Source organism: Rhinolophus sinicus, chromosome 17 (assembly GCF_057876585.1).
Source record: "Rhinolophus sinicus isolate RSI-liver-muscle chromosome 17, RSI-T2T, whole genome shotgun sequence".
Classification (NCBI taxonomy): Eukaryota; Metazoa; Chordata; class Mammalia; order Chiroptera; family Rhinolophidae; genus Rhinolophus; species Rhinolophus sinicus.
This window is the reverse complement of record NC_142517.1, coordinates 35,026,445-35,051,936: the sequence shown is the minus strand read 5'-3', so window position 1 is coordinate 35,051,936 and position 25,492 is coordinate 35,026,445. Positions and strand designations below refer to the sequence as shown.

General features: G+C 37.0%; 2 protein-coding genes across 7 annotated transcripts in view; one reads left to right on the top strand and one right to left on the bottom strand.

Moving 5' to 3' along the window:
• The window catches only part of SERPINI1 (serpin family I member 1), a 75,047-nt gene extending 72,941 nt beyond the window's left edge, over window positions 1-2,106 (bottom strand). Inside the window, exon 1 of one of the 4 annotated variants that reach the window (XM_019735797.3) lies at window positions 1,958-2,106. The gene's annotated coding sequence lies outside the window, so the exon portion shown is untranslated. Of the gene's footprint in view, window positions 1-1,946 lie in introns of all 4 variants that reach the window. The other 3 variants (XM_019735777.3, XM_074327440.2, XM_074327447.2) reach the window with 3 other exon arrangements.
• A 669-nt stretch (window positions 2,107-2,775) lies between these two features.
• PDCD10 (programmed cell death 10) overlaps window positions 2,776-25,492 on the top strand; it is a 43,933-nt gene continuing 21,216 nt past the window's right edge. Inside the window, exons 1-3 of one of the 3 annotated variants that reach the window (XM_074327461.2) lie at window positions 2,789-2,944; window positions 15,078-15,147; window positions 20,050-20,260. In XM_074327461.2, the coding sequence (XP_074183562.1) occupies window positions 20,165-20,260 (96 nt within the window). In that variant the 5' untranslated portion in view covers window positions 2,789-2,944; window positions 15,078-15,147; window positions 20,050-20,164. Of the gene's footprint in view, window positions 2,945-15,077; window positions 15,148-20,049; window positions 20,261-25,492 lie in introns of all 3 variants that reach the window. The other 2 variants (XM_019735820.3, XM_019735812.3) reach the window with 2 other exon arrangements.

Here is a 25,492-nt window from a genome sequence, read left to right as displayed (position 1 = left end):
TGATCAAAATACATCTGAATTTCAACAGTTTGATATTTATTTTCAATCCCATTTATTTATTAACCAATCTCCAACCAAACTCTTTCAAAAAGATCTTTTAATAAAGGCTCTGAAAGAACTTCATTGCCAGTGTTATTATTACAGGGGAGAAATAAGCCAGTGACAGCCAATGTTCAATTTCACAAAATGAATCAATAGCAGAGCCTGAGAGAGAATCTAAGACAGATTCAGTACAATCTACTTAATCACAAATAACAAGGGTAAAGAATCTTTTCCAAGCATCATTACACCCTATCCCCATTTTTCCCCCTACAATCATTTTCACAGGGGCCTATCAGCTACGTGGATTAAAAGACTCTCCAGTGATGTAGCAGATAAAATGGGATCCTTACCATGGCTGCTAAGTTTAGGGGCTACTGTGGCTTTTCTTTCTTCTAAGGTCTCTGCTGCTTCTAATACTTACCTGATCTGCTTGGGGACAATCTAAAAACCATTTTTTTTTTCCCCTAAGGTCTGTCAGTCTATATATTTCTCTGGTGTGTGAGAGTGTGGAAGGGGCTCCAGAGGGGAAGGGTAAATACACTGATAAGTCACTTGGGCTTATCAGTAGTAGCACTCAGTAGGAATGAACTTTAAGCTATGAATATAATTTCTTCCAGCCATTTATTTTCAAAAGGGAATTTTTGTGTGCCTTACAGAAACAAAATCCCAAAATCCTAAGTAAATCAGGAAAACGTGAAAACAAGAAACAGAAGGTAATTACTCCATTTTATTGACCCTCGTTGAAAAAAATCCAGATGAAAGTACCCAGGCAGACTCTAAAATATACAACTGTCAAAATGAAAGCATTTCAGAGGAAAATGTGCTGCAATATGCTACTATGATTAAAAGCTATGTAATCTGGGGAACCTCTGTAACAAAAAGAAAAAGAACTAGGCATATTGCTTTTTACATACTTTTCTATAAAGAAAAGGCTTTATAGATTTTGTCATTGTTACATCAAGATACATGCGGCTTTCATCTTTACCTCCTATTAAAACATATTTTCATCTATAGGTATTTAATTACATTCAAAGAAATGACATGGTTTAATATCAACCATGAACTATTATCTTATACTACTAACTGTGTTTTAAGTCTGAATCCATCATAACACATACTAAGAGTGATCAATTAGTACATACTCTCTAAACAGAAAAGATCCTAGCACTGCTCTTCTTGTACTTTTGTTGTTTAAAATGTACAAATATTACCGGACACAGTGAGAGAATAAGGCGCACCAATGTAGTACACCGTATGTTCCTACTGTATAGGCTGAGTCTTGGTCTTTGTTCCAACATCTAGAGCCACTGGAAAGAAAGCTAAGTATCCATTTATTAAAACACATTTTTACATTGTTGCTGGCAAAAGTTATACTTCTGATAGGTTCAGTCATCTTGATTCTTCCTGCCTGGATTTGCTTCTTTAACACAGATCTCTTTCAATTCTAGGAACCTGCCATACAACCACCCTAGAAAACAGGTCGGTAGCACCATAATCTGATTAAGCAACGTAAAGGGTAGGTAGACATTGAAGAATGCAAAGTTATTTTTCTAGGGAGAGTTCTGAAGTCATTCTGTTCCATGACATTATTTTTTTTCCTGCCAGCTACGCACCTATGCTGATAGCATCCTTGTTCTCAATTAGCAGGGTTTCCTTCAATCCCCAAACAGTTTTCATGGTACAACTCACATCAAAAACACTAACCACGCCCTTTATACCCAAGTCAAGCACCTTTTCCTTTTTCCCCCTTCAAGTCTAAAACTGTACATTTCACCTAAAAGGGTTTGCACCAGTTCTCTAACGCGAGTCAAAGACTCTTTTTAGCTGTGCCTTGATATAATTCCTACTGGAAGACGCTTTCTCTCGGGCAGCGTGCGGACGCCAGAAGAGGCAGCCGCGCTTACCTCCCACACACCTGCAACCCCAGGCGGGATGCGGGAGCTGATGCTCCGAGGATTGCGCTCCGCTCCGCTCCTCCTGCTCTCTTCTCTCCCGGGAAACTACAGTCCAGGCTGAGCCTTCGGCTGCTACAGGGACCCAAGCTCCGCCTCCCCCTCCTCTAGTTGGTGAATTCGGCAGCTGTTGCTCCTCCCTCTGCTGGAGGCGGTGGGAAGCTGCTACCCGGGTTATCTTCCCGCTCCCTGCACTTTTGCAGCTGTTCTGCCACTTCCCTTTCCCTGGGGAGCCCTCTCTCATTCCCTGGCCTCACACCTGGAGCTGCCTCCCGCCCCGCCCCGGCGCCTTCGAGAGAAGCCCAGGCTCAATCTAGCCCTCCTCGACCCGCAGGTCTGGTCGCCTGGTGTGCCTGGGGCTTGGAAGGTTTCGGGGAAGCAGCTCCTCCCGCCCGGGCGCATCCCCACACCGCGCCCTCTCTCCATCCCGGCGATTCCCCCGGTGCTCCCTCTCCGTCCGCGCAGCGTCCACAGATCAGCCTTTCCAAGTTCCCTACTTTGAACTACCCCCCACTCGATCCCCTTCTTCCTCTGCTCCGCTAGACCGCCCCCACAAAGGGTGAGTTGCTGCGGGGCCGACCATGCCCTCTGATTGGCGCAGGTGAGAGTTGACCCCTCCCTTCCTCCTCTTTCCGTGCATCCTCTCTTCATTTCACCTCCTCCCGCAAAGGCAGGGAACTCTCCTACTATTGGCTGAAAGTGTCCCCACCCATCGCCTTAGGCTCCACCGCACGGTCTGCCGGGAATTGTAGTCTTGTGTGTGCAGGAATTGCCGACGACGTCAGTGAGTGAGACTACGAGTCCCCATAGGCCCCTGCGCGACTCCGGCTGGGCAGGATTCCGGACAACGCCTGGTTCCTCTCGGGTCCTTCCGGCGTCGCCGGAGTGAATTGATCCGGGAGTTGAAGAGGGCTCCAGGGTGGGAAGTGAAGTGAGTGCCTCAGTTACCGGTAAGGTGTGGCTGTTCTGTCCAAGTCTCTGTAGCCCCGGGCGGAGCAGAAGAGGTTTGGGCTTACTCAGGGGCCCTGGCTGAGGCGCTGGGGCTTGGTTCTGGCAGGCGGAGCCGACGGGGCTGGGAACGGGGCCCTATGGGCGTAAGCGAGGTTACCCTACGCGAGTGGCGTAAAACGGGTTTGTAAATGCCGCCTGCCCTGCTCGGGCCTGAACGCCTCCAGGAAGTCTCCTCTAGGTGGGGGCGGGAGGGGAAGGGCGAGGTTGGCCTCTTGTAGCCCCGGAGAAGGGAGAGGGCGGATGTGTCTGGGGTGGGGTCCTCTAAAGGTGTGGCTTGGGAGGGGAGGGGAGACTGCTGTTTTCCCCCCTCTTTAGAAGTAGGGTGGGGAAGGAGTGGGGAAGGAAAGGGCGTTGGGAGTCTTCTCTTAGAGTGACTCAGGTTATACCCTCTGGGGAAAGAGGAGAACTGTAAAAAAGAGTCAAATGTTGACAGAGACCTACAGATTCAGTTCCATTTTCATGATGTGGCCCCTCTAAGGAGGTAATTTTGCCCTAAGCAGAAAACCTTACCCCTCTTAGATGTAATTGTTAAGCTATGTTTGTACACCTTTACTGTTTTCAAAGAGCATTCTCTTTGGGATGCTGATGGGGAAACGGAGGGGATAAATGAGGTGCCCAAGGTCACACACGTAGAGGCATATCTTATGATTCCAATCCAGTTGTAGTCCAGACTGAATCATAGTTGCTGCACCAGAAAGGAAGAGTTGATTATGTTTTTTGAAGAGGGTGGAGGAAGTTGCAAAGTAATGCATTTTATGTATTTCTCAGAGTGCGTTTGTAAGGTGAAGACTTTTTGAACTGGGGAGAAATTCCTGAATAAAAGAAAGACACACACTAACCTTTTGGAAAAATAAGGAAAAAATCGACTTCAACTTACATATTTTTTCCTTTATTTCGGGTATATTAAATGATGGACTGTACTACCCCTTTAAATAGTAGATAATCATATAGGAGAACGTCAGTTAAACAGTATATCCCATCCTTACAGTTAGAAGATAGTCTTTTCCTAACTTAGGAATGTTTTTACTCTCATTTTGTAAAACTAACAACAGTGGGATTGGAATTCTTTCACAAAACTTACTTGGCACTTTTTGCAAATGCAGCATTGAGAGAGTTTAGTGTATGCTTTACTAGAAAAAAAGATGTTGCATTTTTTGCAGGTAAGATCACATTTTGTTGATTTTTATTTACGTTTCCCCTTCTTTCTTGGTTCTGGGATGTTTGTGTGTGTAAATAGCATCAGGCTTTTACATATTTTTCTTAGGGTCATCTGTTATTTTTAACACATTTTACGTTAAGGAATGGAAAAATAGGACATTGTTTTTTTATATTGTGCAGAAAGTGTACTTGTTTCAGTCCTATCCTATATAATGGTTACTATGACCAATTATAGCTCATGAATATTATTGGATAGTTTTCAATATAATTTTGGAATATATTCATTGACATCAGGATTTCTTCATAGTAAGTTTATAAATAAGAATTAGGTATCTACAGATAGCCGGTAATCAATCATTGCTTACTGTTATATAAGTTGACCCTTGAAATACACTACAATTTGTATGTATTCTGCAATTATTTCTGAATGCACACTTTCTAGAGTCAGAGATTTTAATATTCCCAATGACTGAAGTTAAGATGGTCTGGACATTAATATGACCTTTAAAATAGAAGGGAAGTATGGTACTATAGAATGAAGTAAAATCGGGCATAATATGGTACCAAGAATAATGCAGACAGCAAGGAAGACCAACTAAACAAATGGAAAATTATTGGGGGATAATTGGCTTTGTGCTATATTAAAATGGTGAGATAGTTTAGACCATAAACAAGAGACAGTGACAGTAAAGCAAGAATGTCCATGTATTTTCTAGATGGTAGAGTAGGCATTTGCTTTTTGTTTGGGGGAAGTGTGAAATGAGTTCTAGCTTTCCACATGCAGGTAAGAGGTTGTGGAATGAACTTTTGAACTAAAAATTGGGAAGATTTGGAAATAAGTACAATTAGTAATATACTTGTTCAGGATGTGTAAGTGTTTATCCTTGGTTCAGTTCTACCAATAACTTCTCTTTTCTGAGTTCCATTATAGTTATACTATTTCACCTACGTTGCAGTGGTGGAATAATGTTTCTATTGTGTTTATCATCTTTCAGTCACATGCTGGGGTACTGTGGTCATTTTGGATATCTGCACTTTGAATAATTTAGAGTTCACAGAATTATGTGTACACTTGCATTTTTATAGTAGTTTGAAGTTCACCAATGTCTATATTCTCATTTTGGATTTTGTAGGAGCCTTGTGTCAGCCTTTGGACATCATCTCTTACGGGACTTAGCATGTCTCCCATATACATCTATCTCTTTCTCTTTAAGGATATAAGGTCATAAAAACAGGACTGTATTGATGTATTCCCAGTAGGTACAATAGTGAGTACCTGCTCGCAAAGAGAATGTAGAAGTTCAGAGTGGTTAAGTGCAAGGTCAGATAACTGGTCACAGGTGGAGTGAAGGCATAATCTACGTCTTCTTATTGCAAATCTTGAATATTGCAGACTCAGTTCCCTTAGATTATTTATTTTACAAGAAGAAAGATTTAAAATGACTTCAATATTCAAATACTATTATCATCGTACTCTGATTTTGTACTGACAGTTTATCTTTTGACTCTTATCCAGCTCTCCATCCTTATTCCCAGCCTTTTTCATTTACTGTGCCTTTTAGTTACTGTATACATAAATTTCTTCCTGACTTAGAAGTTTTTGTACATGTTCTATTGCCCATGTCTGGACTGCTTCCCCTCCCCTTTCCAATTCTGGCCAACTCCTAGTTAATTTTCAAGTCTCAGTTTAAATGTCATTCATCAGGGAACTTTTGCTGACCTCTTTGACCTCTCCTTCCTAAAATTAGAGTAAGTTCCCATGATATCTTCACCATACTCTGTACTTCTTCTTTGTAGTATCATCACAATAGGGACTGTTTCTGTATTTATTTGATAAATGCCTGTCTCCCTTATTAGACTGTAAGCTACCTGGGCAGGGCCTTCTCATTTGTCCTGTGCCTTACCTAAATACTACACAGTATCTGAAACAAAGTAAGTGCCCAATAAATACCTGCTGAATGAATGAATAAATGATTGAATGAACGAGTACATTCACAGAGCCTCCAGCACTGTGCTAGGGACAGAAAGACAGAAATGAGTAAAACAGACATGCTTCCCACCCTTAAGTAAAAAGGAATTATTGACAGAAGCTTAATGTAAATTGTAGAAAGATATTTGTTCTTTTTTGGAAGTCTCTAAAAATCAGGATAGGTAGTTTTTTGTGGGCAAATGACAAAGGGGTAATTTCCTCTTATAACAAACTTTCTGTATAACAGCATTTTGGAGATCTTATCACTGTCCTGTTTTTTGCAAGCAACATTTATTATAACAAAATACAAACATGGAAGAAACTATTAATGGATTCTATTCTTCCCTAATGTTAATCTCATTTTGTCCTCAACAAAATCTATTTCCTTTTTTCTTTGTTGTTTCCTTTTCTAATCTTGCTATCTTTATGAATTTTACGTTTATGTAATATTACCTGCTTTTGATGCTTTCGACAAGGTGACTTTGTAAAGTTGAGTAGTGCTAGTTTCAACGCAGCTTATATTTTGGGATTCTTGAAAATTTTCGTATTTCAGTGGGTCTTATGATAATATTTGCTCTCATCCTAGATACTTATGAGAGTAAAAAAAAAAATCATTATTTTCAAAACATGCAAACAAAATTTCAAGAATAAATTGCATTAGGTTTTTACCCTGAAAACAAATCCTAATGCTTTACAGTACTATAGTAATGGCATAAAATAAATTCAACAGCTTTGAGTTGCTGTGCCCTTACATGCTTTCATGAATATACCAGTTTACTCTCTCATAAGGTATTGTCAGAAAGTGCTTGCTGATATTTGGCTTTAAAATTTGATAATGATCACAGTTTTATTATTAAATATGTCTTTAATAAGTCCTAAATTTACATTTTTTAAAGTTGGTCCTTATGTTATTTGAATCTTGGATAAAAAATTTACACTTACCTATAATAACCAATGTATGGAGGATAAAAGTGAAGTACTGCTTCTTACATGTTGTTGTTTTCTTAAGGTCATTATGATGCATGTTACTAAGAATTTTAAGTCAATCCCATGATAAATTTTTTCTCCATTATATAAACTGTAAAAGTGATTTAGAAGTTAAATAATGTGATTGTGTATATTATTGCATTTAAAATGTTAAAGAAAGTTGCAGTCCTAAAAGACTTACGTTTTAAGAATACACACAATGTAAAACATGAACACCTTCACTACAGCAATTTGAAATAATTTATTTGCAGAAAGGTAAACAATGTAGTTTGGTGGTCCATTTTTACCTGTATGAAGGTTAAAAATACAGTTTTCTCATTTTAGCTACAAAATTAATTGCATCTTGAAAATGTGAAGTATTATTACAATCTTAGTTTTCAAGGACACCCTTACATTTTCTAATGGGTAACTTTTTTTTAACCAAAAAGTTAATTGAATCTATTCAATCTTATAGAGTTGCCTAGAATCAGGTGTCATTTAAAAAAACGAAACAAAACAAAAAACAAAAAAGAAGAAAGAAAGAGGATTTTATCAGCAAGCTTATATTGGGTAACAGCAGTGGAACGTATTAAATGGTAGCCACTACTGTTTACTCAGGCCAGTCCCTTGGAAATAAATTTACCAGAAGTAAGTATAGGTTGCATAATAATGACAATTTGGTTCATTCATTTATCAAATATTTATTGAGTGTATATTATGTGTGAAGCTGCCTTACATTTTCTTTGCGATGAGCTGGTATATAATATGATAGCCATTATTTATTGAACAGTAACTAAGTGCCAGGCATCACGCTAAGCATTTTACATGATCTCATGTAATCCTTGCAACAATCCTATGAGGTAGAGGCAGTATTGTCCCCAATTAAATGAGGAAACTAAAGTACAGAGAGATTAAGCAACTTGCCCAAGGTCACACAACCAGTAATTGCTTAGAATTAGGATTTGAATCCAGGCTGCCTGGCTCAAGACCATATTTTTGATCATTGTAGTAGAAATTATGTTACTGATTGAGCTCCATTGGAGGGCAGTTAGATTTAGAGTTGCAATAAAAAGCTAAAGTGTGTGGCAAAAATTAACTTGTATTCAAACTTACTCTAAAAAAATCCCTCTGGAGGTTACCACATTGGAGACTAACATAACTTCAACACAGCCAATTTTTCCTCTAGCATTGGAATACATAGAATTACATGCTCTTTGAATGCTAGTTGAAATATTTGACTTGTTATTCAGAGACCACGTTGGCAAATAAGTACATATGTATATTGTCATTCAGGACTCACAGTGTGGAGGGCTGCTCATTGTAAGAGACACTAAGTCTGGCGGGGGCAAATAGCGGATCCATGTCTCTTATCTATTTTATTCTGGGGTTTATGTGCATGTAATGGAATTACGAAGGTCGGACAGTTAAGTTCATGAGCTCATGTTAGAAAAAGTGCTACATACCTCATTGCTGAATTATCACTACGGTCACCTTCGAAGTACTCTCCTTAGGAAGCTATGCACCGATGCCAGCGCCTAGTCCATCCTTCAAAGCAATTTTGGAACTCTTTTTCTGGGATGGCCATCTGAGCTGTCAACGTTACCCCTGATGTCCTGAATGTTATCAAAATATCTTCCTTTCAATATTTCCTTTATCTTCAGGTAAAGAAAGAAGTCATTGGGGGCCAGATCAGGTGAGTAGCGCAGGTGTTCCAACACAGTTCTTTGTTTACTGGCTAAAAACTCCCTCACAGACAGTTCCGTGTAAGGTGGTGCATTGTCGTGATGCAAGAACCATGAATTGTTGGCAAAAAGTTCAAGTTGTATAACTTTTTCACGCAGCTTTTCCAGCACTTCCAAATAGTAAACTTGGTTAACTGTTTGTCCAGTGGGTACAAATTAATAATGAATAATCCCTCTGATATCAAAAAAGGTTAGCAATATCATTGCAACTAGTTTGCAGATTTAATTGTCAGACCTCATATGATCACCTGTGTATTTCAATAGTTATTTTTCTGTTTTGTTTTCACAAAAAAATATTAAGCACATCCTATATATATATGTGGTTGTGTGTGTGTAAAGAACGTGATGTGTGTAAAGAACGTGATGCATAACTCCAGGTGTGCTCCTGGAGTTATGCAAAGCGGCAGATTGACATGTTTTATTTCTTTATTGTCTCTCTTCCATGCAAGACTACACAACCTCAAGGGCATGGATTGTACCTGTTTATCACCACATCTCCAACTAACACTGTTGCTGACTTAGATTGACTCTGCAGATTACTGTGCTAGGTACTAGGAAATAGAGAAAGGAATAAAACTTCTCTTCAGGGCATTTGTAATTTAGGAATAGAAGAGGAAGGGGATGGCAAGACCATTACATGGACATTCAGCCTTTCTGATGTATATTTTTTTTCTGGGTTTTGTTTTCTTTGTTCCTTTTGATTCCCTTCACCCCCTTCCTGGTATATTAAGTACTTTCACGTTCATCAGTTCATTTGATAATTTTGGGTCAGAGTTGATAGGAAGGGAAAATAGGAGTTTCTCTAACTTACCATTTGGTCCCTGGCACTGAAACATCCTTTCCGCTTTATTCAACCATCCTGTCTTCAGGACGAACTGGAGCCCCAGTGGAGATTGAGTTAAGGAATGGCCCTGACATGTTACACCCCTGCTGCCTTGGCGGACCTCTGTAAGGTGGCTATAACAAAAGTCAGCTGTGAATGGTAAATGAGAGACCTTGCTGCAACTGCTCCTTGCGCTTGTTCAGATTGTTGCAAGGCTTTCTTATTTCTTAATTTAATTCCAGAGATTTTGAATAATGCTGTGGTCTTATTCAGAAATCACATACTTTGTGAGTGCTTTTATCTACAAAAAAATTGGCATTTTGGTAATATTGTCAAAACTTGAGAGATTTCTGAGGCCCTACCTTATTTTGGCATGCTTCCTTAAAAATGAATTATAGTTTTGCAAGTGAAAGTTACAGGAGTAATTGAATATATAATATAAGCAGATACCATGTTGTGTCCCTCATTTCTTATTGTACTGTATTTGTATTTGAGATCAACTGTGTTCTAAAGGAAAGTTAAATGTCATTATCAAGATGGCACTTGCCCTTGTTAGCACCTAGTGTTCAATGAGCCAGAGGCAATTTGTTATCTGGGGCTAATAATTTTATCAACATTGGAGTGCTGTGCAGCAGTGTTTTGGTGCAAAGAAATTTTGTAAAGTAAGGTAAAGAAAGTACACACTGCATACTGTAGAGGACCTTAGGCAATTAGGAGTCGTTAAGTTTACTAGTAGTTGTCTAAGATTATACGTGCTACAGAGCAGGTAGGCCAGAACTGTTGTGGTACAGTCGCCTTAAATTGTACTTTCAAACAGAGAACATAGGAATAGGATAAGGGCTTAAATTCAGTTGAATTTCTAAGGGATTTTAGAGGAAGTCAACATTATATTGGAGAAATTAAAACAGGAGATCACAAATACTAGTAAAAAGACAGTAGATGTATCTCAGTTAAGCACGTAATGACTATTTAGTTAGGACTTATTTGATTCATGAGCCACTAGATTAAGAACTTTATGGGTAAAGGATGAACATATTCAAGGGGACAAATTTGTTTCCTGCCTCTAACAAATGTGTTTATTTCAGTTTTTTTCAGTACAGGATTTAACAAAAATTTAGGCATTGGAATAGGAAAAAAATTGAGGCTTTTCAAAACTAAGGAGATGTGTATTCTTACCCCTGAAAGAGTTGTGCAGAAATATCTTAGAAGTCAGTAGCTGCTGTTTTTGTTCTTGTTGCCTTTTTCCATCAGCTAATTCAGAGGTTAGGAGCCCTTTGATTGTATTGTCATCATTTGATCATCTGATATAGATTAGCTTTTATGGATTATTTCAAGAAGGTCCTTGATCGCATCTTGATTTCACTCTGCTGCCTAGTCTGCTTTTGGGCTGCACCCATCTTTATTAAGTTGATCTAAGAGAATAAAAAGTACTTTTAGCATACGTTTGGCAAATAGTTTTAATACATTTTTTGCGGGAAACGAGTAAACTCGTCATATCGCCTCTAGTTGGAACCGGCAAAAATTTTGCAAAGTAAATAAATAGAGACCTCTTTTTAAACTAAAACACTGAAAGTTTCATAGAAAAATATCAAATAGATCGAAAGATATGAATATTTTACGGAAAGTCTAATTTTGGCGAGAAAATGTCAAAAAAGCCCTGCGTTACGACGCGATTTGACGGGAAAATGCCCGCTTACAAAGTGTCCAATGCAGTTGTTAACCAAACTCGAAGTATTCCAAAACTATGTAATTTGCTTTGGATGATACATAACTTATTTCTGGTGGCTCAGTAATTTATTTATGCCTCCATTTTGGCAAATGGGGGATACAATGTTTTTACAATATGTATGTAAGCATATGGCCTTTATGACATTGTGATACCAGTATTAGGCTATCACTATGTTTGGCTATGCTGGGGCACAGCCAGAGTGAAGCAAACAGAGCTTAGGGGCAAAATTTAAGAATGCACTCACTCTGTCATGCCAGTCAGAGCTAAATTTTGTGCTCTAGGCATCTGATTTGTATCACCTTAGTCCTGATGCCTTGTGTTTATAGAATTTTGGGTAAAATTCTATATCAATAACAATATGAATTGAATCCTTATTGTGTGTTAGTCACTGTATTAAGTGCTTTATATGCATTTAATACTCATAATAACCCTGTGAAGTGTTTCAGTTAATATTTCCATTAATCTCTCACTGAGTTTAGAGAGAGAGATTAATCTATAACTTAAATGATACCACCCAACTGAGCAAAAATTCAAACTTAGGTCTTTGTTTCAAATCTGAGCACTTACCCACTGCTCTATATGCTATCCATCTGTGTGTAAAAACAAAACAAAACAAAAAAAAACTTCATTACTCTTGTTCATTTTATACATTTCTGTATTTAGAACTTCTCCCCAAAATATGCAAGTGCGTACACTGATACGATGCATTTAACTTTTAAGGGTGAGTCTGATGTCTCAGCATCCCCAGTTTGGAGATCCACAAATGTGTGCTGCTGAGTACCATGAAGTAACCTTGAATCAAGCCCCATTCCAGCTGGCTCCAGTCTCCAAACATTCTACATGGGGTCAGGGGGCCTTGGCTATAAGCTGATTGACCCATGGATGACACAAACAACAGAGCGGGTTAGTCTAGAAGTAGTTCGCTTTGGCAGACTAACATGTCCTGTACAATAGACTATAGTAACTCAGTGTCTGTCACCATTCTATTCTGTTTCTTCATGTGAATTTCTGTGGACTTTTCATTTTTAAATTGTCAAATTTGGAGATTGGACTAGATAATATATGAAGTGTAACAATTAATTTTGTGAACTTGTTGCAGCGATGTTGCTAACCTTTTTTGATACCAGAGGGTTTATACATTATTAATTTGTACCGACCGAACAAGCAGTTAACCAAGTTTACTGTTTGGAAGTGCTGAAAAGGCTGACTGAAAAAGTTAGGTGAAAACGACCTGAATTTTTCACCAACAATTCGTGGCTCTTGCATCGCGACAATGCACCAGCTCACATGGCACTGTCTGTGAGGGAGTTTTTAGCCAGTAAACAAATAACTGTATTGGAACACCCTCCCTATTCACCTGATCTGGCCCCCAATTACTTCTTTCTTTACCTGAAAATAAAGGAAATATTGAAAGGAAGACATTTTGATGACATTCAGGACATCAAGGGTAATTAATACGATGACAGCTCTGATGGCCATTCCAGAAAAAGAGTTCCAAAATTGCTTTGAAGGATGGACTAGGCGCTGGTGTCGGTGCATAGCTTCCCAAGGGGAGGACTTCGAAGGTGACCATAGTGATAGTCAGCAGTGAGGTATGTAGCACTTTTTCTAGGATGTGTTTGAGAACTTAATTGCCCGACCTCGTATAATGGCTGTTTTCACTTTAAATTTTATGGTCTTAACATTTAAGTTTCTTAAATATGTAAGCCTGTGACATGAGTAAGGTTACATTTGGAGATCTTATTTATGGAAAAATTTGGGTCCAGATATCTTTTGCAAGCCCTTAACTTTACCATTGGGGCCGTTCACCTTTGTTCTTCATAATGCTTTGTTTATAATGCTTCTGTACTGCTTGGCCTAGACAAGTGGTTTTCAAATTGTAGAGAGAGGGTGTTTAAAAGCATCTGAGAGGGAGGTTCTGGTAAATTGTAATTACTTAATACATTATTGGATGAATGAGCAGTTAAGTGTTTTATCTCTTACATATAGAGTTTGATAAAATATTGTATTTGAAAAAACAAACAAACAGAATGGATTTCTGCTGTTTTAAAGATGATTAAAATCATCTATTTTCCTCTATCTGGCTTTCAAGAGCCCTTGGTTCCCCTGGCTAGATGCTTATGCCAGAAACCTGACTTCTAGAAAGAGATTGGATCTTGTCATTCTTTTATAGATTAAAATGTACTTAATTGTAATAACTAATAGTGAATAATTGCTACATGCCATGCACTGTTCTAAATGCTTTATCTGTTAATAACATATTTAATCTTTACGTCAACCTTACGAGATAGATAACTTGTTATTCCCATTTCATAGATGAGAAAACTGTAGCACAGAGATGTTAGATAACTTACCTCAGGTCATACAACTAGTAAGTGGTAGACCCAGGATTCCAGGATTGAACCCAGGCCACTCTGGTTGTAGAATCACTTTGCTTATTACTCACCTCTCTGATGACAGTGCTATTTATTCATGTTGGCCAAATATGATTGAAACAATAGAGTTCCTAGTAACATTGTAGATTTTGAAGTTTTTCTTAGAATCTTAACGCTAATTTAACCCTGTATAGAAAAATAAATGAGTGATTTTAAATGGGTGATTTATAAGCATATGTTTAGAAGCAAGTGTGGTTCTATAATGATAGACTTAGATTAACAAAAAAATGATAAAATGAATTAAATTTAGAGCACTTACATATTTAGGCATTTTTCCTTCATGGGTCATCTAATTTGCCAGTGTTATCTGTTTTCAAAGACCTCAACTTTCAGGTGATATTTTATTTAGAACCTGTGTTACTTGTTAATTAATAGCTCAGCAAATGCTTATTTGATCAGTCATGTTTACAGAGATATTGAAGATTATATCTGTTTTATCTTGTTTTTTTTTTAAAAAAAAAAGACTAAAGCTGGACTCCTTCAACCAGTTGCTGGTATCAGATACCCAGAAATTGTGGTATAACAGAGAACGTGCCTTTAAAAATTTATCTGAGTGGAGTAGATCTTCAAATGAGGTGATAATTCATTGTAGAATGCATACTTTCTTTGAAGAGGTATTTAAAAGTACAAAAATACAGTGCTTAGTAACTTAGTGAAATGAAATGAAGTCTTTAATATAGAGGCTTATGGTTTGATTTAAAAATTACCTCATCTTTTATTCTAACGGCATCTCTTTCAAGTATACAGCTCAGCTTTCGTCCATGGTAAAGAGGAAACTAAAGCATAGAAAGGTAAAGTGACTTGAACAGACACGACGGTTTGTAATTGACAATACCAGGAGTTGAGCCTGTTTTCAGACCTTAATTCTTATGCTCTTTTGCCATACTGCTGCACAAATTACTCATTTGATATTTTGAAGAAGCCTCTCCCCCCAATTTTTTTGATATGTATAAACAAATAGAGTGGCAATGTGTCATGTATTACACTTACCATTAACAAGAGATTGTTTCTAGATGTCCCTAAATGCAAAATTCAGTAAATGGTGAACTGACAGCCTTTCATGTTCAGGGAGGTTGAGTTCCACATTACATTATTTAAAAAGAAAACTATAGAACGAAGACCGTAAATTACAAAAAATGTAATTTGAAGAGGAAGGAGGGAGATGTAGGTATATCTTGAAGGCTTCTAGCTCATGTTGGTCTCAGTAGGATATCCTACTTACTTTATTCCTCTGCCTCCCTTTTTCCTAGCTTCTTCCTCTAAACTTTTGTCTCTTGTTTGGAAGTGGCTCCGACACTTAGACATGAGAAGGCCCTGAAGGTAGGTTGTGATATCACATGCCCACCTTTCCAGGTATGGGAAATGGCCCGACTGAGCTACACAGCCTTGGAATAAATTCAGTTTCTCTACGAGCCTTATGGGTATAAATTGTGATGCCAGGTGCTTGAGAAGAAAGCAAGGGATTGTCAGTTATTTGAAACTTGGAATCAACCAACTATTGAAGAGGATCTCCTTATTAGAGTTTGTGAATAGTTTTTATGATTTGATGAGATATTTTCCTTTTTTTTTTATTTTCCTTGATATTACTTTTGAACCTAGAGTAGATATCAACACATAATAAAATTTTATCATTTAGTTTTAGAGTTCAGACCTTAAGGTGATATAATTTCACCCCTTCTGCTTCTGGTGGGGGGAAACAAGGCCAGTGATAAAGTGAAACTTCCACAAAGTCAGAACCGAAAACCCCTGTCTCAGGTGCTTAGTCAAATTTAATTTTACCTATGTCCCTGAGACTGGCCTTAGCAGCTACATTTTCTGACTCTAGCCTGTGTTCTTTCCGTATCAGTGGATTTCATCTTGTTCTGTTCCTGAGAGTCATCTGGGCTGTCTGCTAAAAATACAGTTCACTGGCCCTTTCTTTTTTTGAAGATTCTGGTTAATCTTAGGAATATGTGTTTTTAATAGGCACTGAAGTGATTGACTGTGAAGGCTTAGGCCGCCCAACATTTGGAAACTGCATCACTCTTGTACCTTTTCCCACAGAGAAAGTTTTCCTTTCTGCTAAAAGTGACGTAACTTTTTGGATTTTGCTTATGTGCCAGGCAAGGTTAACAACTATGTTGGAAATTCTTGCGCTTTGAGAATTTTGTGAACTATTAACTTATACAATAGTTGTATCCCCAGGATTTAAAAAATATCCTAGCAGCCCTAATAAAAAATGAGACATTAGAATTTATAATCTCTGTTTTATTTTTCTTTATATAATTCTTATATCGTGTGCCACAGTTAATGCAAAAAGTTTTAAGTTATAATAAGTGTCTTTTATGTGTTGCTTATATTCTCCTAGTTTACTGTAGTAGGAAGAGCTTGGGATAGCAAGAAGAAGTAAAAGCTGGTAAATGTGTCTGAGTTCAGACTTTGTTAATAGAAATAATTGGATTTCCATTTTTTGTTTTTGTTTTGCTAGGCTTGATACTTTAAAAGTATTAGCAAGGCTGATTCAACTTATAAATTGCCAATCTCTTATCTCATTAATTTGTTTGTTCAACAAACATTGTGTACTGGGTACCTGCTATCCTGACTTCTAATATCTCTAATGGAAAAAAGAAATACACTTACAAACAGTAACATAAACACATGGATGCTGCCTACTCCTAGAATGAATAAATGTCTTTTAGCTAAATGTTCAAGGGCAGGTTGGAGATCCAACAAAAATAAATAAAACTTCTCCCTTTAGGGAGGGAAATGAAAGGAATTAATAAGAATTTAGGATCACGTAAGAGGGCTAAGTACTGGATTTGACTATAGAGAAAAACTAGACAAATAGACCTGTGTACAAACGTTTCAGTTGTAGAATTTACTTAGGAATCTTCTTTTTCTCCCCAGGAACTGCATATATCAGTACCAAGGATTTCCTTTTGTCTACTTCTTTTATTTGTGAGTAAGTAAATAGCTTTAGCCCTGGTTATCTCATGCCCCAGATGAAGTAAAGTGAGGCTGTTGTAGGAAATGCTGATTCTGAGACTTGAGATAAACCAGAGTGTAGTTCTGCAAATGAGTAAGCTCCCGTTGTTCGGTTGTTTGGGCAGGACAGGACAGCAACTCCTAAGACTAGGAGTTTGGCATTGGAATGGCCAAGAACCTAGTTTTGTTGCCTCCTCAGTCTAAACAAATAATTGTCTTAAGCCCAGGAAGATATTTAAAACTAATTCATCTTGTGTTAGAAATTAGCAGGACTATTTTGAACATTCAAAAAAATAAAAGGAAAAGTATAAATAGATAGGTTGCTTATTCTATTCATTTGGTATCCCCATGTTACAAAGGTGTTTCTGAAGAAAAGTTGGTTGAAAAGTATACCTTTTATCTAAATTATTAGTATCTATAGCTCTGGTTCTTTTCTCTTTTTTAATTCTGTGGATAATCACCTCTCAAAAAACAAAACTTACTTTGAAATGAAAACTTTTACCCCCAAACAATACATTTGAAATGGGAAACTAGTGGTTCTTGCTGTGTTGCCACCATGCCCATGTATTTATCTATTTATCAGCCAGCAGTTGTAACCATAGGCAAGTTATTTTTGGGACTTTGGTTTCTGCTGTGTTAGAGGGTCTTTGAGGTGACTTTTTAAGACCTTTCCAGATTTGGGAGTTAGCGTCAGTAACCTTCAGTTGGCTATGTGTGATCAGTACTCACCCCAGAAGCCAGTATCCCCTAGAGGACTGATAATGTGCTGCCTGGCTGGCCAAGGCCTGGTCACACCCAGACTGAAAGGAAGGAAGCAACCTTCTCAAAGGGGCAGAGCCTCAGCCCCTGCTCAGTCAGGTGAACCTTGCTCTTTATCCTTAGGTAGCAGGCTCTTTGTTCCAGGTGATTGCAGGTTGTCCATTTAATGATTTCCAATAAAGCATATAGAAGGAATGACAGTATATTTTAACTTGAAGTTGAAATTAGAACAGTTTAATTTTTTAAAAGCCTTATTGGAATTGTTGGTTTTTAATCTCATGTAAACATTAGTGAAACCATGAGTGGCCCTCATTTGTGAATGTGTACTCTGAAAATTAGTAAATTTGTTCTTTGAAGCATTTTCTGTAGGAACAGTATTAAAAGGTGGTTAAGTGTGTTTAGGCCAGCCACCTATTTAGCCCATAATGTTGCTATACTACCCTTTTGTTGACAAATAGTAGTTAATAGTACTGAAATTTAGTTTAGGGGAAATATGTAGTTAATTTGAGTCATAAATATCTTAAGTGAAAATTTCCTGACATCGTACAATATTACTTACTAAACACAATTTAAAAAAAAAAAAAATCAATGCCAGTATTTGCAAAAGGTGAAACTTAAGTATTTGAGTAGGTTTTGTGTGGTAGATAGGTAGATGTCAGCAGGAATTCTGAAAGTGACCCTAGGCCCTTTACTGAGCCCTTCATCTGTTTCTGCCTTTATGTATGCAGGAATAAGCACGTGTGTTTGAAAGAGTAAAAGACAAAAATGATTCTGTGGAGCCTACTTTAGTGTTTCACCTTCTTTATAATTTCACCTCCTTTTACTGAGATTATTGGGCTCAGACTTCCCTCTCACCAGCTTACTACATCAGCCCCTGCAGGCAGTTCCCTCACCCATTATGCTAGTGTACAAGTGACACTATTCTTGAGTGTTACTCTTGGCCTTATCAAAGGAATCAAATACAGAGGGTGCCAAATATATATATATATATATATAATATATATTCATTACCAGTTCTCTCATCCAGTTCTCCCATAGCAGTATAGCATCATGACGTCTCCTGTGTGATACTCAGTATTGTTCATTTTCTGTTTTTCCTTCCACGGTCTAGCCTTGTTTGTTGTTAGTACCAGGCTTAATACTGTATAGGTGATGAATAACTATTAAATAAATAATTTGTTAAATAAACAAATGACTCTTTTTGTCTGTTACCCAGTGAGACAGTTCTTTATTTAAGTTCGGTTGTTCCCCCTGTCCTGTTTCTCACTTGCTTTGTTCATTGATACCAGTGCCGCCTTTTCCTATCTAAACTGAGTATACAGTATCCATCATTTTCTTTTTTTTTTTTTTTTTTAATTTTATTTTATTAAATTTATTGGGGTGACAATTGTTAGTAAAATTACATAGATTTCAGGTGTACAATTCTGTATTACATCATCTATAAATCCCATTGTGTGTTCATCACCCAGAGTCAGTTCTCCTTCCATCACCATATATTCGATCCCCCTTACCCTCATTTTCATTTTGACTAGTATCTCTGTATTTCAATCCCTTTTCTTTGTTCCAGGTTTATAATGAACAGGTATTCACAATTTATTTCTGAGTGGAAAACTAGATTACCAAAATGACCTATTGAGTACTTAAATAGGCACAGCAGGGCCACAACTGATATTTACCTATTTCCTCTTGCCTATTATTCAGGTCCAATTGATCTCTTATAAAGATAATAGGAGGGCCCTTCAGATTTCCCTGCCTTCAGCTTCTGTTCCTTCATTCTATTTATAATGCTGTGACCAAAGCAATTAATGTTTGATCAGGTAATGGTTGTCTCTTGCCCTATAGAATAAAATTTAGGAATTGGCCATTTTTGTTGTTGTTGTTTTGTGAAGTCAGAGAGTGGATTTGAGCCTAGAAGTAGGAAAAACTCGATGTTTAGAACCGTCAGAAATGGAACCAGATTGTTCAAGTAGATGTTGAGTTACCCTTCACTGGTCTGGATATGGAAGGATAGTAAGCGGTTCCTAAATGGGGTGGGTTATTGGAGATTTTTGAAGTTATAAGTACTCCAGGCCTTTGATTATATCTCTCAAGCTGCTTAGATCTTCCTCAATTTGTCGCAGATAAGTTTTTAATAGGACCACATCTTTCTCATCCCCCACTGCATCTTGCGTGTAGTTGTTGCTAAACGGGTATTTATTCCATGAATAAATAAGCTCTGGGTATTTTACTTCTGGGTATTTTCTTGTGTAGATGAGCTGAAGTTCTTTGTTTCCACTTCAAACTTGATTTTCTGATGTGGGAGGCTCAGATCTGCATTCTGAGTACTGGCATCGAATCTTAGTCCTCTGCGTGTGTGATCTTGGACAAGTGATTGGTTATCTCTGAGCCTATTTTTTCATTTGTAAAATTAGAATGACAGTTACTGTAAAGTAAGTTATCGTGGTGTTTGTATTTTCTCCTTAATATAGTAAATCTCTGTTCTTTCTCCACTTTAACCAGGTCAGTATATGTTTTGTGACCTGTTCTTTTATCACAAAAAAGAGAAGAAATACTTCAGTGAATGAAGATTCCTCTGCATTTTAGCACTGCTTTTTCTACTGTAGTTGGCTTTTGAATGAGGATGACAATGGAAGAGATGAAGAATGAAGCTGAGACCACTTCCATGGTTTCTATGCCCCTCTACGCAGTCATGTATCCTGTGTTTAATGAGGTAAGTGGGTAAATATTTCCTCACACGATCTCTGCATTTCCTTAATGCTTCCTTCATGTATTCATTTGTTCCTTAATATAACAAAACTTGTATAAATGAACTCCATCTATGTGTTAGGCAATGTGCCAAGACTGCACATAAAACTATGGGAAAAACCCGATGTGTTGTGCCCCCTCTGGAGGTTTCACTGTAGTGGGAGAGAGAGACATTAAACAAAATAATAGAAATAATTAGATAAATGAAAAATTGTCGTAAATGCTGTGAAGTTAAAAAATAGCAGGTTGGACTTATGGATCAGGGCAGGCCTCACTAAAGAAGAGACATGCTGAGATCGGAAAAGGGTAAATAAGGGTTAGACAGTTGAAGAGTTGGGAGTAAGAACATTTTAGGTAGCCAGAGGAGCAGACACAAAAATATCCTAATGAGTTATATAGTCAGTGATGACAAATGTTTTTACTGATCAGTAGAAGATACAAGTCCTTTGTATTTAGAGACTATGTAGTTGCTTTTTTTTATTTGAAGGGTTTTCTAGGATTTAATATCAATACATTTTTGTTTTTTCTTTTAAATTAATATTAATATGCTAAAATATATAGAGCTAGAAGTTCCTTAGAAATGTAATTTAATCACTCCCCTTCTTTTAATGGTGAACTGAGGTCCTGATATGTGAAATTATTTTCCTGAAATTACTGAGGACTAAAATCTAGGACTCTAAATTTAATGGCTTCAGGCTTTTTGTCTATTTAATTATATTTTTTTGGTTGCTGTTTTACTAATCTAATTATGAAGCTATCAACACCATTAACCTTATTGTTGCTTCTATAGCCTGGAAGCCCGCACCATTTCTAATAACTTTGCATCTCTTTTTGTAAAATATTTATATTACAGTAAGATTGTGGGTGTCAAAACTATTTCTCCTACATTATTAGGTTTAATGATAATGTATTTGATGTATTTTATGGTCTTGTGTCTTAGGGACAATAGAGAGTGATTCATCCTCTTCAACTTGAAATCCACAGACTTAGTTTCCATGTCTGATACATATTTTGGAACTTCAAACACTATCAAATAGTGTTAGGTTCAGTGACCATAGAAGAAAACTCAAAACAGCAGCTTGGATAAAATTTATTTCTCTTACATAAAAAAATGATAGAGGTAAGTGGTCCAGGACTAATATTATGGCACACAATTGTCAGAAACTCAGGTTCCTATTTCTGTCTCATCTTCCTAGTGCTTGCCCTCTGTTATCGAGGTTATCTCAGCATGTGGGAAGGCAGCTGAAGCTCCAGTCATCGTGGCCTAAGTTGTTTCCTGGAAGGGGCAAAAAGTGGAGCCAGGGAATGGGGTGATATTTCCAGCTGCTTTCAGCTTTCTTAATAATCTTTTTGAAAGTCCTACACAAGATTTCATTTACTACATGTTTTGGCAAGAACTTAGTCTTATTCTTATGACCATACCTAGCTGCAAAGGAGGTTGGGAAATTTAGACGTTTGGTACTAAAGAGGAAGCAAGTAGGAGTCTTCTTTTGAAAAAAATGTCACTGTTATACTACTATCATGGTGGCATTGGAGACACTCTTTTAGGCCTGCTTATACCCATCTCTGGCAGCTGTAGTCAACACTATAGCACTTAATTCCACCATGTTGTTGTAATACTTTACCCATTCATTGCAAGACTAGAGTTAGAAGCAAGTGCTTCAGTCCTGTTTAGTAAATGTTTACTAAATTCCAACCATTTATTTGCTGAGTACTCTGCTAGGATCTGGAGATGCAGAGGAAAAAAGGCAACATAGCACTTCTCAAGAATCATAGAGAACACAGATATTTAAGGAAATAAATTAATTATCCTTATATCAGGTAGGAGGTAAGGAGACAGTCATTGAAAGCTAGTGAGTAATCTGTCCTGAGAAATAGTGTTTGGACTTCTCACATACTTCAAGAACCCTTGTGACAGTGCCTCCCAGAGATGCTCCCTCTTTTTATATCTATAGGCTAACCCCATAGCTAACTAAATAGGCCGTTGGACCAAGTTGTTTGGGGTATATTCCATATTTATCTGATATTTTGAGTCTATTCTTGAAGGGAGGTCAATTACATTGCTGAGCTTCAGTTTGATCCTCTAGTTAATGAAGAAGAATGAGAAAATTTTTTTCCTAACAATTTGAGTGATCTTTTTATACATATGGAAAATGGATTTTATTTAAATCTTGACTTTGGAAAATAATTATATAGGATGTGGGATTCTGGTAAAATGAACTGTTCAAATTAATATTGATACACCTTTTCTAATTTATTCACTTATACGGAAAGATAACTTGAAAGAAAAACAAATGGCTATGAATGGACTAGTAAATCTCTTTCAGAATTAAAGGCAGTGATTCTCTCCAGATGAGATCTGAAAACATGTGGATTAATGGGCCCAGAATTAGAATATGTTGCCAAATGATTTATAGTTGGTTCAAGAACTAATTGTTAGAAGTGAAATTTGGAAATGAAATGGCTGGATGTGGCGGGCTGAGAGATACTACATCAAATTGTCAGGGTCTAATTCTCAAATTGAGTTTACTGATCTGACATTAAGATACTAAGCTTTATAAAAATTTATTTGTGTAATGTTTTTAAAAAAGAATATTCAGAAATAGGCTTTTGGGAATAGTGTGATAGCAGGTTTTCTCTTTGATAGAGATAAAATCTAGGGCTTGGTTTAGGAATGGAGTCAAATAATTATTGTGTCTTCAAATGTGTAGTGTTGGGTTAAAAAGAATAAAATACTAGCATTGTTCTCTGACATTCCAGTGTATTAATGTTAACATCCGAAATAAGATACCTAATCAGTTAAATGTTAATGTTTAACCATAGTTCAAATGTGGGTTTTCTATAAGTCTACTAGCACCTAAATTAGTTAAGTTTGGTTTTGTTTTTCTGGTTGTCAACTTAATCTTACAGAAAGTAGCAACACAGCAGGGATGAGCATTTTACTCTGAAGCTATATTATTCCCTAAGTTTTTCCAGAGTGCATTCATTGTAAGAGTTAAAAAGCTTATGCATTCTCGCAATATTATTACATCCATAACAGTAACAATGGTGGTCAAGAAGTCATCTTGTAGAACAGATTTTTAAAGATAGTAGGACATCCTTACACCTGAGGAAGTTTTAGTACTCCGGCTTACAAGGTAAAGTTATTTATGGCATTCTGGGAGCTTGATGCTTGCTAAACTTAATGAAGCTGTTCCAAGAGAGCTGAAAGAGTAGGCTTCTTTTTTAATAAGCTGCTGCAGAGTTCAGAGTCCAAGTATATTGCCTGTGTTGTAAATGTACTGTGAAATAGGTCTCCTAGTTGCATTATGGAATGAGTTTATAGACACCTCATGCCAAGTGTTAGATCAGGTTCTCATATACTGTGTTATTTTTTTTACTAATTCTTTATATACGGAAGAGGAGTATGGTTCGTCCAGTTCTTCATTCTAGGAAAACATATACCATGTGTCTTCTTTTCCTGTGACTTTTTGGAGGAATTGTTTTAAGGTGAAATATAGTTTATGAAGAATTACGTATTGTATTTTGAGATAGAAATAATTTTGCAAACAAATATAAATTTTAGATCACCAAAGTTTATATGGTTGCTTATTAATAAAGCACACAAATGTGCTTCTGAATAAGCAGTTAGTATCATTCTATTCAGAAGCATCCGAAGCAGCTCTTCCTGCTCTCAGCAGAATGTGCTATTCATAATCTTTCCCAGTAAGCAAATGAATTTTGGGAAAACGTCTCCAATTTTACCTAACTAGCCCCCCCCTCCTTTTTTTTAATGAAAAAAAAAAAAATCTCACCCAAATTTTGAAACTGATAAATATACTTATCCACAGTGAAGGCATGGGTTTCACCTGCAGTCCCACATTCCAGAAGTGATTAATATTTACCTTGGAAACAGGCTGTATAATCTTGTCTTAGTTCCCTTATCTGTAAAATGAAGCTAAACAATAATTCTCACAACTCTGAAATAAATGAATTCATATATTATAGTGCTTAAAATATACCCGACATGTAGTAAGTGTTAGCTGTTATTATTAAGGAGTCGTCCACATAATTTCTGACAAAACTGTGATCATACCCTAGACTTTTGCTAACTTACAGGCAATGTTTTAATGGAATATTTTTATGCTGGTTAGATGACTCTGTTGACCTTTTTTGCCAGACAATGTGACTGCCCCAGGAACTGATTCTTTTAGAAACATTTATTGAACTTAATATGTACTTAACATGTATGAATTTATGTGAACTTAATATGAACTTAATCTGTGACACAGATGATTGCATTTGCTTCCTCTTTGGTAGCACAAAAGTTAATAGGTGGACTCTTGATTCCATCTACTTACTGTTCTGGCATTTATAGTTTTTGATCTGACTCATCTTATTCTCATTTGAATCATAAGAGGTGTTATGTGGAGTTTTTATTGTGACTTGGCCCAGTTTAATTCCTTTCAAGGAATAGGATCCATAATCTTGGGTGGAGGGGGAAGGCAGATCAGCATGGGAAATCATGCTTGATTTTGAGGAAGTGAGATTTGTAGACAATTGAGAACCAACTAACCTAATTATTTTGACCTTAAAAAAAGACTTTTCAAAATATTTTATGCAAGCCTCTTTAAAAGTTGAGCAAATGGTTCAATGGATTTTTTCTTTTAAATTATGGATTTAAGAAACTGGCTTGGTACTGAAATATAAAGTATAAGATAAACAGAGCAAATAATAAATGAGGTCTCTGGATTCAAAAATATGCGTAAGCTTTTAAAATATTTTTATAAATGACCAGAGAGTTAAATTTGACAAGTTTGTAATTAACAGTAAGTGCTCTCAAAAACTATGAAGAATAGTAAGTTGTAGGAGGAAGTCACAAAACTGGGCAGAACATGAGGTTGGGATGAGACTCTGTGTTAGGCTCGCCATCATTTCCCTCCAAATGTACTTCAGCAGGCGCATTTCCTTTTAGGTGAGCTGAGATGTTGTGTATCCTTTTTTCTTTGATTTTCTTCTTTTCCTTTTACTGATAAAATGGAAGTCCTATAAGGCGGAGGCCCAGGGAGTACCTGTCATCTCAGTATCCATTAATGTAATTATATGTTCCCTCTTCCTTCTTTTGATTCAAAATACGTATAGTGTATTCACTTCACTATCTAGCACTACTGAAAAATGAATTCATTGGCTCCTTAAAGATTCCCCAGCCAATAACTGT